Raw genomic sequence first — 17,544 nt, forward strand, 5'->3', positions numbered from 1 at the left:
CTGTTGCCGTCCTCAGCTCCCGTGGGGCTCTTCTGAGCCGGTTGTTCAGTGCCAATTCTGACTTAGCTTTGGTTTTCAAGAAGCCCCATGAAATCTCGTCTGAGGGAAGAAAATTATTCAGACCCAACGAACGTCTTGGAATTCATGTGAAGCGAAGGTTGAGTCAAGCGGTGTGTATTAAATCCTATACTACTACGGCAATGCGTACTATCGCATTTGCTTTCATTCTATAGAGGGTGCTACCTGATCAAATGTTTTTTGCATGCATATCCACGTGAATGGTCGCAACTTTAATTTCATGCTAGTCACATGTTGATGCACTACGCCCACTCAAAACTATGCCGAGCCCCTGATCAGGCGCATGGACAGTGTGAGACATCTACACCGAGATGTCATCAGGAGACGAAGGCGATGTATGACGCTGGTCGACGGAAGAATGGCGATGGCAGGTATATGAATAGAGAAGTACGACACACATGTCGCTATATTTAAGAATTCTTCACCTCGTGTGCCAAAGTGGCTCATGCGCTTTCTGGAGGATCAGCCAGGAATGGACATATACACCCAGTGGCCCATACCGAATGGCTGAATCAAAGAAAATAAAGTAAATCAAAGAATCCGTTCAATGTAATGCGCTGTTCCATTTAAGAAGTGAGTCTGTTTTAGAGATACCTATTAGCCGACTTTGTATGTTCAATTTTTACGTAAAAATTTAATATTTTTAATACTCAGAAGACAGGATCGTTTTGTCGGTCAGCATACAAGGGTTAAAACGCCCATTTGCTGGTAGTAGCATTCGCAGCACATTTAAACTTGTTATACTTGCTGTACTTTAAGTAATATTTAAAAATAGCAGTCTCATAATGAAGCCTTCAGAGACATGCCGTCAGTGGTGGCATTCATGAGGTGAGGGGTGATACACGGTAATAGTTGGCTAATTAATAAAATTCCATTAATTGACTTTTAAAGCTTGAGTTGCAGCAGCCTCATCTTGAATGGGAAATTGCAGTGAGCTCTTCGTACAAGCCATATCAACTTTTGGATATAGAAAAATGCGATTACCTACGGAATTGTGGCACGACGAAATTCGGTTATCAGGGCGCGCGAAACCGAAACTCCAGGAGGCTGCAGCGAACACAAAGCCGCACTCCCGTGCACTCTTAGGCAAAGTTACACCCTTTGGCTTGCCCCTTCTGCCACACAACAATAATAGTTATCTGCCTTGATGCGTTTCCTTTCTTTAACGCTGCGAGCCCGGTACTTTCCAGTAACGAACGGCACGCGCGTTATCACCATAGAACAGTTTACACTTTTTGGAGTGCCCCTTCTGATAACGCGCGTGCCGTTCGTTACTGGAAAGTTCCGGGCTCGCAGCGTTAAAGAAAGGAAACGCATCAAGGCAGATAACGATTATTGTTGTGTGGCAGAAGGGGCAAGCCAAAGGGTGTAATTTTGCCTAAGAGTGTAGGCGACGTTCTGCCTATGTCTACCAGCAGCGTGCAGCCAGCACGCTGCGACAGCTACGAGCACGGAGGCGAGGCCGGAAGCCTATTTGACTTAGGCTCAGCAACGCATTTTCACTTATATGATCCATCATGTGGGTATATAAAATTCTTTCAATAAGATTTACCGTATTACCATTCACCATATTGCCAAGACTGCAGCCAGCTCCCTGTTCTATAAGTAGTGGAATTTTTTGGCTGTCCACCATTCGGGTGGAACATAAGTATATATTAGAGAATAATTCACGCTGTTCAGCAGGTCTTTAGGAAACCTGGCCATCGAGCGGGATGGGTAGCGCGCACTTGTTTCTTCTTGGGCTCGCCTGCTTCTTCTCTTGCACTGAACTCACTACTACTGGGTGCAATATGCATGAGTTAGTCGTGGCACGGGATGCCAACGCTTGTGCTACGATGATGTATAAAACGTACGACCGTGTTCAGAGGTCCGGATAGAATTAGTGGCAATGGCACATACGCACAACGACATGATTCCGATACCGAGACACTGTACAATATGTTAAAACATATGAATGTGCTTTAAGTTCGTCTTCTACAAACGCTGGTCAAAGAGTAGGCATCGTTCGTGAAACGATGACCGCTGAAGCACGCACGTACGTTGAAACCGCTGCGGGTCTAGTAAATATGCGGGGTATGTTCAAGTGGGACTAAACGCTTCGAAATTTGTACCGTAGAGTTTTTTTTATTCATTCGGACTTTTAGAATTAATGTTCTTCATCCTTGCATGTGCCGTAACAGCAACGACAGATGCTGAAAGACGTGATTGCACAGGCACGCCTTAACTATAAGGCCTAGTTAAAGGGAAGCTGAAACGATTTTCAATTTCCATGAATTGCTGGGATTGGGAAGAACAGACCTAACAATTTACGGTTCCGTAATTTTTTCTTCGTTTTATTAATATAAGGGGTGGAAATCGCTTTCTAAATCACCCCCGCGGACACGCCCCCATCGCTTCCCGGAGCGCCGGGTGAGGTGGTTGCCAGAGGAGAGAACCAGCGAGAGTGACGTCACTGGCGGGGACCGAGCTGCCGGACCGGCGTGCTGGCATGTGCTGGCATGCCTCTTTCCGTCCTGCGCTTTACTGAACGACGCTATGAGAGATCTGCCGCCGCCGCCGCTCACGTTTGTTTTCTTTTGCGATTTTCGTAAACTGTTCTTTCCTTCTGTGCTGCGTGAGTGCCTACAGCCAAGGGCGCCCAACATGCCCCCGTTCTGTGCAGCATTCGGCTGCGCGAACACAGGCGGGCGAGACGATGTGGTGTTTCACAGGTTCCCGAAGGACAAGAAGCTTGCAGCGCAATGGGTCAGTGCGGTGAGGAGAGATAAGTTCGTGCCGATGAAATCAACTGTGCTGTGCTCTTCATCTTCCATCAATACGCAGCACATGCAGGTGCACCTAGTTTAATGAAAGCCTGATTAGGCCCACATTGATGCACTCGAGAAATGCGAACATTCGCAGCCATTAACGTCTGGTAACACAGTTTTAGCGTAGCCGGATAGCCTTACGACAAATGCATAAACGCGTTGTTGCTAGCGTTGCTATACTCCGTTTCATACATCAGGTGCAACGCTGTGGAGGCTTGAGATACTTCCTGCAGTGGCTGCGTTCGCACTTAGAAAAAGTTCGGTGTTTCTTGACCCGATTTTTGAGAAAATTTTCCATATCTAAGCTCAGTTCTGAATGAAAAAAAGAAAGAATTTACTTATAGAAACAATCCGTGTACTTATACGGCTGCTAACACGTTCTTTTAAATCAGTTTGATTTTCGGTATTTTTTAATTGCAGCCCGTCGCGGCAGCTTCACGTGCATGCTCGCGCGAGCAAACGCCGCTGGCACGCTGCGAAGCATAGACGGAAACGCGCGCAGTAATAAATTTTGTTGACCGGACTTCGTGCGTAGCTTCCACAGCGTTGCACCTGAGGTATGAAATGGAGTATAGGCTTGCCTAGTGACATTCGACGTACGGTTGCAGTTATCGTGTTTACCACACGGCGGTGCTAAAACTGCCTAATATCTTTATGTCAACGCTAGCATGGAGCACGCATACCGATTCTTGATCGAGCCACAATCGCAAAGTCGTCGAACCATAGTATGAATATTGCACATATATTACCTCTGGCCATCTCTGGATTTGTATGATAAGCAACTTCCATGACTGTACCCCGCAGCACTGCATGTGCGCGCTTTGAAACGCGGCACTTATGTTCGAGATCGTGTATCAACCCTCAAAAAACCACGGGACTACTTTAGACAAGCAGCGGCAAGGTGCTTGACATCGCGGAATTGCACTCGTGTTTACAATCTAATGAGAAGTTAGTGCTTCGGCATTCTTCTAGCAGCAAGTTACCAGTGACACTTTAGCGCATTTTTTCTCCCGGCATTGGACCCTGCAGCTACATGAAAAAAAAAAAAAAAAAAAAAACATACGTACCAGCTAAGATTTCCAACGCGCGAGAAGGTGCACACATCGCTCTCGCTGTTGGCACACTCAACATCGTCGTTGCCGCCGCTGCCGCCGCTGCCGCCGTTGCCGCCATCGTTTTCCGTATCGGCTGTCGGTTCGAACACGTACGGTGAAAATACAAGCTGTCCGAGACAGCGAGAACGTTCCATAACGCTTACAACTAACTCAGCTATGAAGCCAGAACAGAACAGCGTGCTACGCTCTGAAACGGCGGTGCCGACCGGAGACTGCCGCGAAAGACGTCACAGCGGCCCCGACCAATCACGGGCAACAGCGGCGTTCGCGCGATGGCCTGAGGCGCTGGTGCGCGTTTTCTTGGAAAAACAGCCGCTTGCGTTTGTTTCCGCCCTTTTTGAACCAGATATTCGTGTTCAGGGGTCTCAAAACTGTAGAATGCCGCAGAGAACTCATTTCTTTCGAAAAGTGTTTCAGCTTCCCTTTAAGTGCCACCCGCATGGACACTCTTGTTGAAATATTGCAGTGTTCGTGAAATAAAAAGGCGAAGCACTGTTGCGCATGACAGACCGTACATCGTGGACGTTGTGCGTGGGGCATCAGGTCCACCCTTGCATCCTACAATCCTACAGTGTTCTTACAATGATGACAAGAGCGGGAAAACCTCAGAAACACGGAAACCATGGCTTCGTCGAGCTGTGGTTCAACGCACTTGGAATCTGGGTGGTGGCGAAATAACATGACGCTATTGTTGCGCCGACACCACTATCGCCTGGGCTTCTCGGTGGGCACAACTCCGCCTGCGGGGAGAGACCAGTCACCATCAGTTGGCGTGGCGCGCTTGCCTCCTGGACCTTTCCTGGCGGCGGTGAGTGACCGGCGACGAGAAGGACGGGTGCGAGCAGCTGGGCTGTGCGACTAATCGCTAGCTGACAGGCGAGGCGGATAGCCGATTCTGCCGTCGCTGCCAAATCACACGGGAGGGTGGGCGGCAATCCTGAGATACCGGAGCTTCCCTGCTCGTCGGGGGGTGCATTCCTCTTTGCGAGCTGCTCGCCGCGGCTGTGCCTAGCTGGCGTAGCAGGCTTCAGTGGTCGCATGTGCCCCTAATTGATTGAATGTGACTGCAGTTGGAGGCAGGATGATGACAAGCCAGATAGTAATGAATAGGATTTATTAGCCGCACTTAAGTTTTATTTTATTTTTCTGCTCTGTTGTCGTTTAAAGGCCAACCGTTTGAAAGATGAGGTTGACTTTTAGAAGTGCACCTTGAGCTCCTTTCTCCCAACTAAAGGAGCACTGACTGTTCTGCGTACCAGTAGCGCTGTGTTGCTGCAAGAATAAAAATTTTCGCGAGCCTGAGCAAACAAAAAAGCTCTTACATGACGTTTTAGCTGTCTGTGACAATGGAAAGGATTCTAAGAAGGCAGATCTGTGCTCACGTCTTTGATCCCACGTTGGTTATTTTTTTCGCTTCTTCACCGAGACTTCGTTATTCTTGTATCCGCTTTCTTACAGACAGTCGTTCATTCAGAAAGAAAGAGAGAAATACTTTATTGATCAGCTTCGCTCCAGGTAACCTGTGGCATCGCACTGTTAAATGCTATATTTGCATAGCGAGAAAGAGAGAGAGGAACTCTAATGTAAGAAAGGTAAGCAGGTCGGCCTAAGTGGCTAATGCTTGCTACTCCATGCTGAGGGAATAGGTTTGCACTTCAGGGAACGATAGGGACAGGGTAGGAAGAGCGAGAAGGTTGGTAATATGAAGATGACAGCTGCGCAGTGCTGTTTTGACACAACACGTACACGTACGTGCACGCTTCACAGCATATCAACTTTGACAGAGAGGGGTCCAGGCTACTGGCGCATAACCAGTACACCATCTATCGGACGCATGATTTGTAGAGCTGTTCTCGCGACAGGCAAACTTGAGCGAGAGAGCAGATGCTGCAGGGCGTGAATTATTTCCTGTGACATCTAGTTGATGACTAAGCTAGACAAGGACGCCTCGACGCACTCTCGTCGTTCCTGATGATATTCCGAGTTGCGTGTGATAAGCGTGGCCGTGTATTCTTGTACAGGCCTGTGCTTTATTGCCTTTACGTGTGGGCTCTGAAATCTGAAAGTGAATCGGGCATCGTTTTAACCTTTTGATGTTGGATCGGCTCAACGGGAGCCAGGAACTCCGCTTTGGATCCCGAGCTCACTTATATAGACGACACAGCTGCTTCCTCCGACTGCGTATTGACGGCGCCGCTTCTTTCTCTCTGTAAAACCGTTCCTGCTAATTTGTTGCCGCATTGTCATCGCATTTTTTATCCAGGGACAATCTTTCGAGTTTTCCTCATGCGGGGCACCCCAATAACAGCACTTGGCTGTCCTTACTGTTCATAAAGATTGCTAGTGGCTGCCTGTGTAGCGGAAGCATGCTATCTGGTCAGTCTATGCAGCGCTAACTGTGCCCAAACTTAAACACTTGTGACATTGCAGTGGTCGGGGCACATGAGCATGCACCGGGCGCTACAAACCACGGGAGAAGGTAGGGCGGCTCCCTCGAAAAGAAATTTACGCTTGCCGAGTGGCCGAAGCGATGGAAACCAGCTATCTTGACTTGCAACTTTTCGGCGCTAATGTAAATGACCCCATCCGAAGTGACTCGGGCTCTAGTGCAATCGCCATTCACAAGCTCAACATGTGTGAGTATGGAGATAGTTTCCTTCTAAAGTAGCTGGTGTTTCCACGGTCACTACTCTTCTTGACAATGAGCCTTGTTTCGTTTATCCCTTCAAGGGCCACTTTTCTAAGGTTAGCATTGAAGATCTGTCTGTGTATGAAATTCAATTTCTTTGTGATGTCGAAAGGCATATAGGAAATGGCATAATTTGTAGGAAGTGGTCTAGCGGGAATTTAGGTGTTTTCACTTGACTGTTTTGCCTTCCACAATGGTTTAGGCGCTATCGGTGTCCACAGCTTCACTGCTGGAGAATCAGGAGGATCCAGAGACCGACAAGACGACGTGTCGAGTATCATATTACAGTGATGAAAAAATGCGAAGCGATGATCCAGACGAAAAGGCGCCGTGCTCTCCTTCATCAGTGCGGACGACTTCCTCTTGGAAAAGTGTGATTAGACCACTGCTAAAGAAAACCATCGTAGCATGGCTAGAAACTACGTTCGCTCACATCACTTGATCTTCCTATCTTTGCGTAGTTAAAAAAAAAAAAACACAAGCTGAATCCAACAAACGAACGCTTCCATTTTATCCTGATTATTTTTCCGGTGACGTAGCCTGGAGGTAGCGGAAGATCGGGGGCACCCCATGGGGTGTTCCAAGTGCTCTCAAGCTAGGTTTCAAGTCGCCGCGTTCTGCGTGGCTCTTTCTTCAAGTACATTGCTTTGGCTCTTGTTAAATGCGGTAATGCTTGAACATTCTTATTTGTAGAGAACTAGTATATCGCCTGACACAGGAAAGGACATTAAACCGCAGAGTGACCATGAAAATTGTACCTTTGGAAGTAACAAGTTGTTCGATGCCAAAACGTATGATCCTACAATCAACCGCTTCTCTTGGTATAATAATCAACGACACCTATTTCAATGATAGATGTATGAAATAGTTTTCACTAGATCGCTGGCAGCATAATTAAAACCACTGCGCAAGGCATAATGTATGCAGGAATTGTCCTGTTAAAGGTCCGAGGTTGTGGATATGAATCGCGTATGTAGCGCACAACGTCGATAAAGTAAATGGTTTTTTTTTTTTTTTGCCACTCGTTCGAGTTGTAACACTAAAAATAATAAAACATCGTATTGCTCGCAGTGCTGGTTCAAAAGCTGTCAGGTTGATTGTGTGGTATGTCAATGCTACGTTACCAAACTCCTGACGCAATAGTTCTGCGGAAACCCGCTAGGTGGAGGGAAGTAGTTAATAAAGGGAAATTGAGGCCTCCACCCAATCGTAGCAATTGCTACAAGGAAACCCATACGGGTTGCTCGAAAGAGAAGCCTCGCAGTTGAAGAAAAATTCATCCTGGTCTGGGACGAATTTTTTTTTCAACTGCGAGGCTTCTCTTTTGTGGAATCCGTATGGGTCTCATTTGTAGCAATTGCTACGATTGGGTGGATGCCTCAGTTTCCGTTTATTACCAGGCTCCTAGTGAGAGTTTAGATAGTTTCACTTTTACGCGCAAGCGTACATGATCTCGTCTATGATATCAGAAAGTTTAATATCGGTTTCCATTGGGCGAACAGGTGCACTTGAAACTGCGCTCAAAGTGCTCTCGCGAGTTCCAGCGCCTACCATTGGTCGAACAGGAGTGCGAGCGTTGTGCTTCAATGGCAGAGGAGGCGCGCTTTGACGGCGCCGAGAGCAGCCGAGAGCAGTCCGAGGTGCTCCGTCGTCAGCGGCGGAGTAGCAGGGAGAACGAAGGAAGTCACATGACTTTTTTGACGTCACTTCTGGTTTCATCCCCGGGAAAGCCGTGGAAAAATGGCGGACGGTGGTAGCGGTGATAGTCGGCCGGTGCCAGCAAGCGTAATGGCAGTAGCTAAGCGCTGCCGTCTGGACGAAGAGTTGTTGTTGCTGTTTCGAAATATGGGGTTTTACGTGCCAAAACCACTTTCTGATTATGAGGCACGCCGTAGTGGAGGGCTCCGGAAATTTCGACCACCTGGGGTTCTTTAACGTGCACCTAAATCTAAGTACACGGGTGTTTTCGCATTTCGCCCCCATCGAAATGCGGCCGTCGTAGCCGGGATTCGATCCCGCGACCTCGTGCTCAGCAGCCCAACACCATAGCCACTGAGCAACCACGGCGGGTATTGTTGCTGTTTGATGAAGACAGCAGCTGTAGCACAGATTCGAGCACAAGCTCCTCTTCGGACAGCAGCGGCGACGACGAGGATTTAGCATTGTATGAGCAGATGTTCGAGCAGCTTTTTACCCCGCCGGAGAAGCGACCGAAGGTCGAGTCGTATGTGGAAAAGACGGTCGCCGCTTATTCGAACGAAGAGGTGAGTTGTTGCATCCTACTTAGAACCTGTAATCAATAACCAACCTGCGTTTTTTTTCTTTGTACCTCACTAGTATCGCAGGAATTTCCGATTGTCACGGTCGGCTGCAGATTCCCTTGCTGCTGAGTTCGCGAAATCGCCGCACTACCCTTCAAGAACTGATCGCGGAGGCCTGCCCCCAAAGTCGCCTCAAGAGCATGTGCTGTCCTTTTTGTGGTAAGATATCGAAATAAACGTTAATAAGGTATATTGTTGAGCTAATTGGTGCATCAATAACTTAAAACCGGCCTTATAGAAGAACCAGACACAAGGAAGAAACACACAGACGTGGATGAAGCTGCTCGTTCACGTTTGTGTGTTTCTTCCTTGCGTCTGGTTCTTCTCTGCTGCCGGTTTGAAGTGATAACATATCGAAACTATTTACTAATAAAGAGAGAAGAGTTGTGATTTAGGATGAGTGATTGGAGGCATCTGATGACAAAAGCGTCACGGTACATCTAACCTGGCGCGAAGCATGAAATTGAATGCACTAATACACCGCGTGAGGGTTTACCAACCGATTCCTCAAATGCTTGTGATGGCTGGAAATTGCTTTTACAGGTCACTGCTCTTCTGCATGCAAAGGGCTCAAGGGCTCAATCTTTCCACCTGTGAATGTAAATGGGTTTGATCACACTTAATTCAGTGTGCCCAGTTTTTTTTATTTCAGCTCGTGCCTATGGTTTTTAAAGGTATTTCAGGGGAGAGAGAGAATTAAACATTTATTTGAAGCAGTGACTTGTCAGTCGAGGTGGGAGGGTTCCTTATTCCAGGAACCCTCTGGCTTGGATCGCCCTCCGGGCCCGGGCGACGAGTTCGCGCTGGTCGACCAGGTCAGGCTTGGAGATCGCAGCCTCCCACGTTTCAGCGAGGAGGTTTTGGTCTGCGTCTACTGGGGCTGCTGGTTGTGCCGCTGTGATGGTTTCTCGGGTTTTCTTACATTGCAGTAGGAGGTGCGCAAGGCTGTCTGGCACGTTGCAGTGTGGACAGGTGTAGCTGTATAGCGTCGGGTGGAAATGATGCAGTAAGCTTCCATGGGTAAAGGTATTGCTCTGGAGTCGCCTGTAGTCAGTGGGAAAATACCACATGGCTGTACCAAAGGTGCCTGATGAACACATGTGAAGCTTTTTCAGACAGCTGGGCAGATGCAAATTTTTCCTATACTTCGCTGCAATGCTTGATGGTAACATGAGATGCTAGTTTAACAATTTCGCATTATTAATAAATTAACCCATTTTTTGCAGGTATGCTGTCAATAAATCCTGCATACGGGATGTCGCAGGGCGATTTGAGGTTGGGGAAAGCACGCATCACAGGATGATGTACCGCGTCATGGCGTTTCTTCTGGACATCGCACCCCGCATCGTGACCTTCCCAGATGACTTGCAGAAGCTTGCTAATGCGTTTGAACAGGTGACCAAAAATTCTCTACTTCTGATTTGCGCCGTGCATAGGCTTTGACGTTAATCAAAACAGCATGTCACTTGCCATCTATATTACCCTTTAAAGCTGTCTTTTCACTTCATCATTAGTGTTACCCTTCAGGTCAGAGCCCCCCAGGCCAGGGAATTTAAAGTGACGGACTGGGATGCTTTCCGTAAGCTCAGAAAGGAGGACACTGGCAAATACGCCAGCTTCAGCGAACTATTCGAGACACTCAGAGCAGATGTTGAAAAGGCTACAAAAACTATTCAAACCGAGCTCGAGGTTTCCAGGATGGACCCGCACCTCGCACATCTCTTGGAAGCTAAAGCCTCTACTTTAAGCCTCTACAGAGGCTTAACCGGAGGTTGCGAAAGAGGGTTGCCGCACTTAACAGGGAGATTGAACAGTACTGCACCGAGTTAACTAGGCTACAATGGGATGAAATCTGTTCAGCAGTCGATGGGCGCATGCGCACAGGCGCCACATCAACTATGTAGCCTCGGCCCTTAACTGCACCAAAACCGAAAAGAATAAGCTTAACATTCTCATGCGCAAGAGCATCAAAAAGGTACTCGGGTTACCAGTAACCACTTGCTCGGACAGGTTAAGCAAACTTGGTATGCACAACGACATTGATGAAGTGATCGAAGCGCAGGTCACCGCTCAGGTAGTCAGACTCTCGTCAACCAGGGCAGGGAGACGCATCCTAGGCGAGGCCTGCATGGCTCCAAGAATACTCAATGAACGGAAAATCACATTATCCAGGGAGGCATGGGCAACCTTTGTGGTCAGCCCATTCCCTCGGAATATGCACCCGCAATACAATGTAGGGAGGCGAAAAGCCCGAGCACGGGCGATTTTACAGAAGGCCAGCGAGAATCAAGATTCGACTGTCTTTGTCGACGCGGCTCCGTACGGCAACTCTAGCACGTTCGCGTTGGCAATCATTGACGGCAAAGGGGAATTACGCTCCTCGGCCTAGGTTAGGTTTGCTTCGAGTAGAGTCGCGGAACAGGTCGCCATAGCCCTGGCCATGACCGACCCCTCGCGCACCAACGTTTTCACCGATTCACGAGCGGCCATCAAAGCTTTCGAATCGGGTAACCTAGCCCAAGAGGCTGCCTCCATTCTGGAAAAGAGAACAAACCCTGGCACTCACTACATCTCTTGGTTTCCCGCCCATATGGGTGCGGACGTTCATCAGAACATACCTAACCTCAACGAGCTTGCCCATCACGTGCGCGAGATCTAACGCGCCGCGGCGGCATGGAGGCCTTATGGGGACAGGATGAAATCCAGTAGAACGATCCGCTCCTTACTTTTCACGAGATAACATCTCACTATCGGCTTGGCAGAAGGGCCTATCCTCTTCCTCACCCGAAGTTAGACAGGTCTCAGTCAGTTTCACTTAGAATGCTCCAGACTGGCTCATTCCCCTCGCTGGCCTTTCTCAGCCGTATCTACACAGACGTCGATTCGAGCTGTCCGGACTGTAATGAGATTTATTGTTCCTTAGCGCACATGCTCTGGCAATGCCCCGCGTTACCTAACGGCCCTCTATCCAGCGAAGCCGACTGGGAAGAGGCACTCCGGAGTCCATCGCTCCAGACACAACTAGAGGCAATCCAGAGGGCCCGAGAAAGGGCGGAACATCACGGTATTCCTGCCCCGACTTGGACGCGGCCAGCGGCTTCCGCGGGTCCCCGATAGGGGCCTCCGCTGAAGCTCCTCAGGATCAAATAAAGTTCATTGTCTGTCTGTCTGTCTTCCTTCACGAAACACTTGTAACTCTGAATGTTTTTTGTTATACTTGTTCATGCTTACACGCTAATAATTTGATCTTCTTTGTTATCACTAGGCTGTAATAATTTTTTTTCACTATCTCTTTGTGTGTTCTGCTGCTAATGTATTGTTGGGGGCCAGGGGCTCCTCAAGCCGTCCTAGAACGGCTTGAGGAGCCCCTGGCCTCTTGTACACCATGGTGTATGAATAAAAAGCCTGAATGAACGAACTGTGGATGCATTTCATGCCTTCCTGCACATGTAACAATGTCAATGGCTGTATGTTGCTACGAGGGGACTTAACATACCTAACTAAATAAAATACACATCTATACACTACTTATAATTTGGATGTCTATGTTCTGACCTCCTGTTACTGAGCATTAGCTGCAGTCTCTTCACACATTGCCCTAATGCCGTGATTGCTTTGCTGCATGCATGTGTATGCCAGTAAGGTTTTGGCATCCGGCAAACAATGCTTCCATATTAGTGAGGGCCATTGTTTTAATATAACTGTGTGAACAATTGGGCTTGTCGGTCATGCTGGGCAACATGCAGGCCATCATCATTTGTAAACGTGTTTAGCAGACTGTTACAACCATATAAAGCCAACAGCCAAGGAAAGCATGGGGGAAATGAGCTGTGTTTGAAGCTGAAATGAGAAAAAAAGGAGGAGAAAGAAAAGGGGAGGAAGGAGGATGGAAAAATAACTTGCCACCGATGAGACCCGAGGCCACGACCTCCACATTATGCATGTGTTGTACATGAATTGTGCTATAATGACGGCTATCAATCCGGCTTCTCGTAACATTTTTTTTTTCAACTTCCAGGTTTCAGGGTTTCCAGACACCATTGGCTGCATTGACGGGAGCTATATTCCTGTTAGGTGCCCTGCTGGTAAGGTGCGGTCAGTGTACGTGAATAGGCACCATTACCCATCCTTGACGCTGCAGGCAATATGTGATAACCGGAAAAGGTTCCTTGATGCCAGCACTGGTGCACCTAGTAAAATTCACGACTCTAGGATCTTTCGGCTTTCAAACATTTCGAAGAAATTGCCTCAACTCTGTGCTGGAAAATACCATATTCTTGGGGACGCTGCATACCCATCTCGAGAGTTTTTGATGACTCCCATTCGAGACTATGGAAGCCTGAATGCCTCTGACAAGGCATTTAGCACCAAACTTTCATCCACCCGTGTGCTAATTGAAAACGCATTTGGGCAATTGAAGGGTAGATTTAGGCAGCTACAGCGTTTGGACCTCATGACTGTAGAGAGCATGTCAAAATTTATTCTCGCTTGCTGTGTCCTTCCCAACATCTGCATAGACAACGGGGAATCATTCCATAGTCCACTTGAGGACATGCGTCTGAGCTCCCAGGTTAACAATGATCAGAGCCCTACTGCAGATGAAGTCTGCAGCGGAACATATAGAGAAGAGAGCCTCTTACGGGCACTTGCAGAAGTTAAACGAGAAAAAATTAAGTCCAATATTGGACTGAAGAGGAGGTACCCACAAAGCCTGTAGTGATGCAAACACAGGGCTAAACATATGTTCAAAGCAATGCTTCGTGATGACCATGCACAGAAACGTTTTTGTCTTGCACGAAATAAACACTCATAAAAACATGTTCATCCAAAGTGTACTGTTTTATTGCTTGAGCCCCAAGGCCTCACGGATGAGCTGAAGTTTATCTTCGTGCATTTTGCGACGTTCCTGGCGTTCTTGAATGCGCTCAGCTTGCCGCTCAACACGCCTCTTCTCCTTTTCTTCTTCTCTCTTTTCCCTTTGAGCTATTCGCTCTGCGCTTATAGCCCTCATTTGATCAAAAAAAAAATTGCATCTGCTGCATACGACTAGTACTGGCACGGCATTCCCTTTTCCTCACCTCTGTTGACCCTTTCATACTTTCACCACTTTCTGAATTGCTCGACGGAGCACTGGACATTTCAGGCACAGGTGAAAGTGGATCAGCTGAGCTGTCAGAGCTTGATGACGTTGACTTGTGGGTCACTCCAAAAGAGTCCCTTTGAATCTCTGGCTCGAGACTGTCATCAATGCTTTGGATTTTTCGCATTTCATCGTCAAATGGGACAGGATGAGGTGCAGCACCTGATTTGTTGTTGTTGTCACTTGCCCTTTTCTTCTGCCTCATTAGTGTGTTATAGCGATTTCCACACTGCTGTGGCGTCTAGTTACATCCAAGAACCTCAGCCAAATCCTGTGAAACCTGCTTAAAAAGCATCTTTTTGTTTTTAAACTGTTTGAATGGGCCCACCTGCGGAAAGTACTTGTAATAGTAATCTAATAGCAGTTTGGTTTCTCCTGGTGTCCACTCGGGAGCTGAAATATAAATGCGGATACTTTACTAAACACGTCGAATTCGTCAAGCAAAGCAGGCAGCACAAGTTCGACACTAAATACAAAAACAGCGCTGAGACGGGACAACTGAGGAGGAGAGGCGCGTTTTGATGAATGAGGACAAGCGCTGTCTCACTCCTCTTGCAGCGCCGTTTTTGTATTCAAAGATGTACAACAGCTCAACTTTCCGTTATACAAGCTCACCTCCGCCGCCTCTTTTCACTTCTGGCGCTGGCTGCGGTCCCCTCTCGCCCACGTCCGACGCAGCGGTGTTCTCTGCAAGTGAACATAAAAGTTGCAACTGTAAAAAATGTACCGAGGTGCCTACTCTGTGCGACCTGAAATGGAAGGTCCTTTTTTTCTTCAGATTACTAAGCGTCTGATGTTTGCGACGGACGAAGCATGTCATCAGCCCTTGCTGTGGGCAAAAATAAAGAGGCTTGCTTTGATTACTAACTCTGATGTTACAGTACGGATATTAACGGCTGCGTTCTCGCCCGTTGTTGCCTCACACGCCGCGACGTCCCCGGCCGTTATCCTAAACACTCCATTCGCCGCAAAAAATGGTAAGTAATAAAAGAAATTAATGAAAAGAATCCTCAAATATGTCCCCATGCATAGTAGTTATTGTCGCTTACCGTCGGGTATCTCGCCAACGTTCTCAGGAGTGGCCAAGGCATCGATGACAGCTGTGGTGAGCACAAAATGAGATTGACGCTGCTATCTTTCACAGCTTATTTCTGGGAGAAACGACGCTTACCTGATGCTGCGGGTAGCGGTGACTCCTTTATCATAGTCATGAACAGCCGTTGTGCTTCTTCACCCATTGTCATGCTAAACACAGCGACGAACGCAAGGCCGCCACCGAATATGCTGCGCGCGCGCGACGGAATGCAGGCGCAACGAGAGCGCGGGAAAAGTTTGGTCGCGTGACTCCTGACGTCACATCCTCCTCATCGCTGCGTTGCTCTCGGAGCAGCGTGAATGTTCCAGTCGCGAGACGTGAACCCGCGTCCCCGCTGCTCTCGTGCGCTGCTCTGCCTGCTCGCTGCTCTTGCTCCTGTTCGCCCATTGGAAACCGGTATAAGTCGGAGGCCGCCGAGCTGGGAGAGGGAAGTGAGCGCCGGAGGAGGAGGGCGCCTGGAGTTAAAGAAGAGTATGCGGCGGGGAAGGTACGGCAGAGTACGCGGCGGAGGGGGGAGGAGGGAGGCGGTGCGTCGCGGAGGGGAAGCGTAGGCGGAGGCGCGCTGGGTTGACCCTCCTCTAGCAGTTGCTACGGGTTCTGTGTGCGCTATGGATGCACCGCGTTCGTCTGGCGATGGAGCGGCCGAGCGCCCAGCGAGAACGGCAGAGCAGCAACGCGAGCGGCGCAGACTAAGCCCGAGTCCACTGAGTCTGAAGTCATCGCCAAGTGCCGTTCACGAGCTGAACGAGACCGGCACAAGGCGCGGGCTAGGCATGCCCAGGAGGCTCCCAAAGAACATGCTAGGCGGCTTGCGACAATGCGGGTGTGTCAGGCAAGACGGTATAGCTTATAGACTCTCAAACAGCACCCATACGCTTGCGCGTGATTCGCGATCACGAACTGAAACGTCACTAGAATTTTTTGAACTAAAGCCAAGCTCTTTCTTTTCATTTCAAGCAAACGGCATTTTGCCACTGAGTTGAGCTGCACTTTTTTCTGCTTCTCGTCTCAAAGTGAGAGATACTCACATTCGTCCTGCAAGACCATGCAAGACCATGGACCTGCATGACCATGCACACAGTATTATTGGACTTGAGTAATCGACGGAAGAAATCACTGCATCACGGCCGCTACACTGCGTGCCCTTCAAGACCGTCACTTCGGGGGCTTTTTCAATCTCTAGTAAGTATTCTGTAGCGTCAACGGCACAAATCCCTACGTCTGTACGTTCAATGACAATGAGAACGAGTCGCAAGTAATTACTGTTACCTGAAACCCTAACTAGGGCGCTCCTTGTGTGGTTTGTTTTATAAAACCATACATTTTTCTTCAGAGAGAGAAATTATGGATATTTGGGACTGAATGATGCTGTATGGTCTACAACTTACGATGGAAATCTAGATTTCCCTTTTTTTTTTAAAGAAGCAATTAGCAATCACCAGACGGCAGCCTTGCCGCTGCAGTAGAAAGTTGTACAGCTCGGTTAAAACTGTAATCTGACGAAAAAAACAAAAACAAAAAAAGAACAGTGAACTCGTAGAGGTTTTGCGCGTTCAATCTCAGACAGTGCCAGATTCTCTTTCAACCGAGAAGTCCCGCAAAAAGTGTGTATGGTTAGTTTCCGTGAAGGCATATGGATGATTGCGCACCATACATTGGTAATTATTTAATCGTAAAATTGTGCCACACCGTAAGGCGTCTTTCTTTACGTACTGTATTTGCTGTAGCTGCAGCTATTTCTTGAGTATACCGTGCTTTCGAATGGTAAAGTCGAGCTCCGGGCAGGCGGAAGTCTATTTTTAAAGAAGACGTTAACTTACGATTTCTGTAATGAAGTGGAAAATTAACTCCGGGAGCTCAGTGATTAATTACTTGGCAAGTGTCAAGGGAAAGCTTGCCGCGTAAGTGTAGCAGATTAACGAACCTGCAACTTGTAGTAGGGAGGCGGGTAGAAAAAGAACGTTAAAGTAAAGAAAAACAGCGGATCGACCGCACCTGGGAACGGCAGTGGTCTCGGCACGAGCAATACGCGGCGATGGCGAATCCCTTCGGACAGGCTTGGTGGGTCGTGTTAATTGCAGATGTCATGCATTAGTCAGTTCACAAGCGTCCAGCGGCGTTCTTGGCTTGATACCTAATTGCTGTATGGATCTCTACCTTTAAAACCTGCGACCGACCACTTCACTTGCGTAGTGCGCTGTTAACGGCAAACGAGCATGGTGATGCTAAACGCTCGATCTCAAATGTGTGCTAGAACTGAGCATTGTTCGATCGATCCCATTGTACTGCGTAAAAATG

At 48.2% G+C, this 17,544-nt stretch overlaps 1 protein-coding gene and 1 long non-coding RNA gene across 2 annotated transcripts; one reads left to right on the top strand and one right to left on the bottom strand.

Annotated features, from left to right (window-relative positions):
- The first annotated feature begins 8,817 nt into the window (after positions 1-8,817).
- LOC126546061 (putative nuclease HARBI1) lies at positions 8,818-13,834 on the top strand. Its single transcript, XM_050194134.3, has 4 exons — positions 8,818-8,953; positions 9,027-9,169; positions 10,237-10,405; positions 13,029-13,834. Exons 1-4 carry the CDS (start codon positions 8,864-8,866, stop codon positions 13,725-13,727), a joined length of 1,101 nt encoding a protein of 366 aa, XP_050050091.3. The 5' UTR covers positions 8,818-8,863; the 3' UTR covers positions 13,728-13,834.
- LOC140215203 (uncharacterized) lies at positions 13,831-14,838 on the bottom strand. Its single transcript, XR_011892144.1, has 2 exons — positions 14,766-14,838; positions 13,831-14,543 (listed from the first exon to the last, which is right to left on the bottom strand). It is a non-coding gene; the product is annotated as an uncharacterized lncRNA (long non-coding RNA).
- Positions 14,839-17,544: the final 2,706 nt, after the last annotated feature.

The sequence above is a fragment of the Dermacentor andersoni genome, chromosome 1 (genome assembly GCF_023375885.2).
Source record: "Dermacentor andersoni chromosome 1, qqDerAnde1_hic_scaffold, whole genome shotgun sequence".
Taxonomy (NCBI): domain Eukaryota; kingdom Metazoa; phylum Arthropoda; class Arachnida; order Ixodida; family Ixodidae; genus Dermacentor; species Dermacentor andersoni.

Coding starts and splice junctions, on each gene's coding strand:
- LOC126546061 (XM_050194134.3), top strand. CDS start 8,864: ATGTTCGAGCAGCTTTTTACCCCGCCGGAGAAGCGACCGAAGGTCGAG. Junction 8,954..9,026: donor CCGCTTATTCGAACGAAGAG/GTGAGTTGTTGC, acceptor GTACCTCACTAG/TATCGCAGGAATTTCCGATT. Junction 10,406..13,028: donor TTGCTAATGCGTTTGAACAG/GTGACCAAAAAT, acceptor TTCAACTTCCAG/GTTTCAGGGTTTCCAGACAC.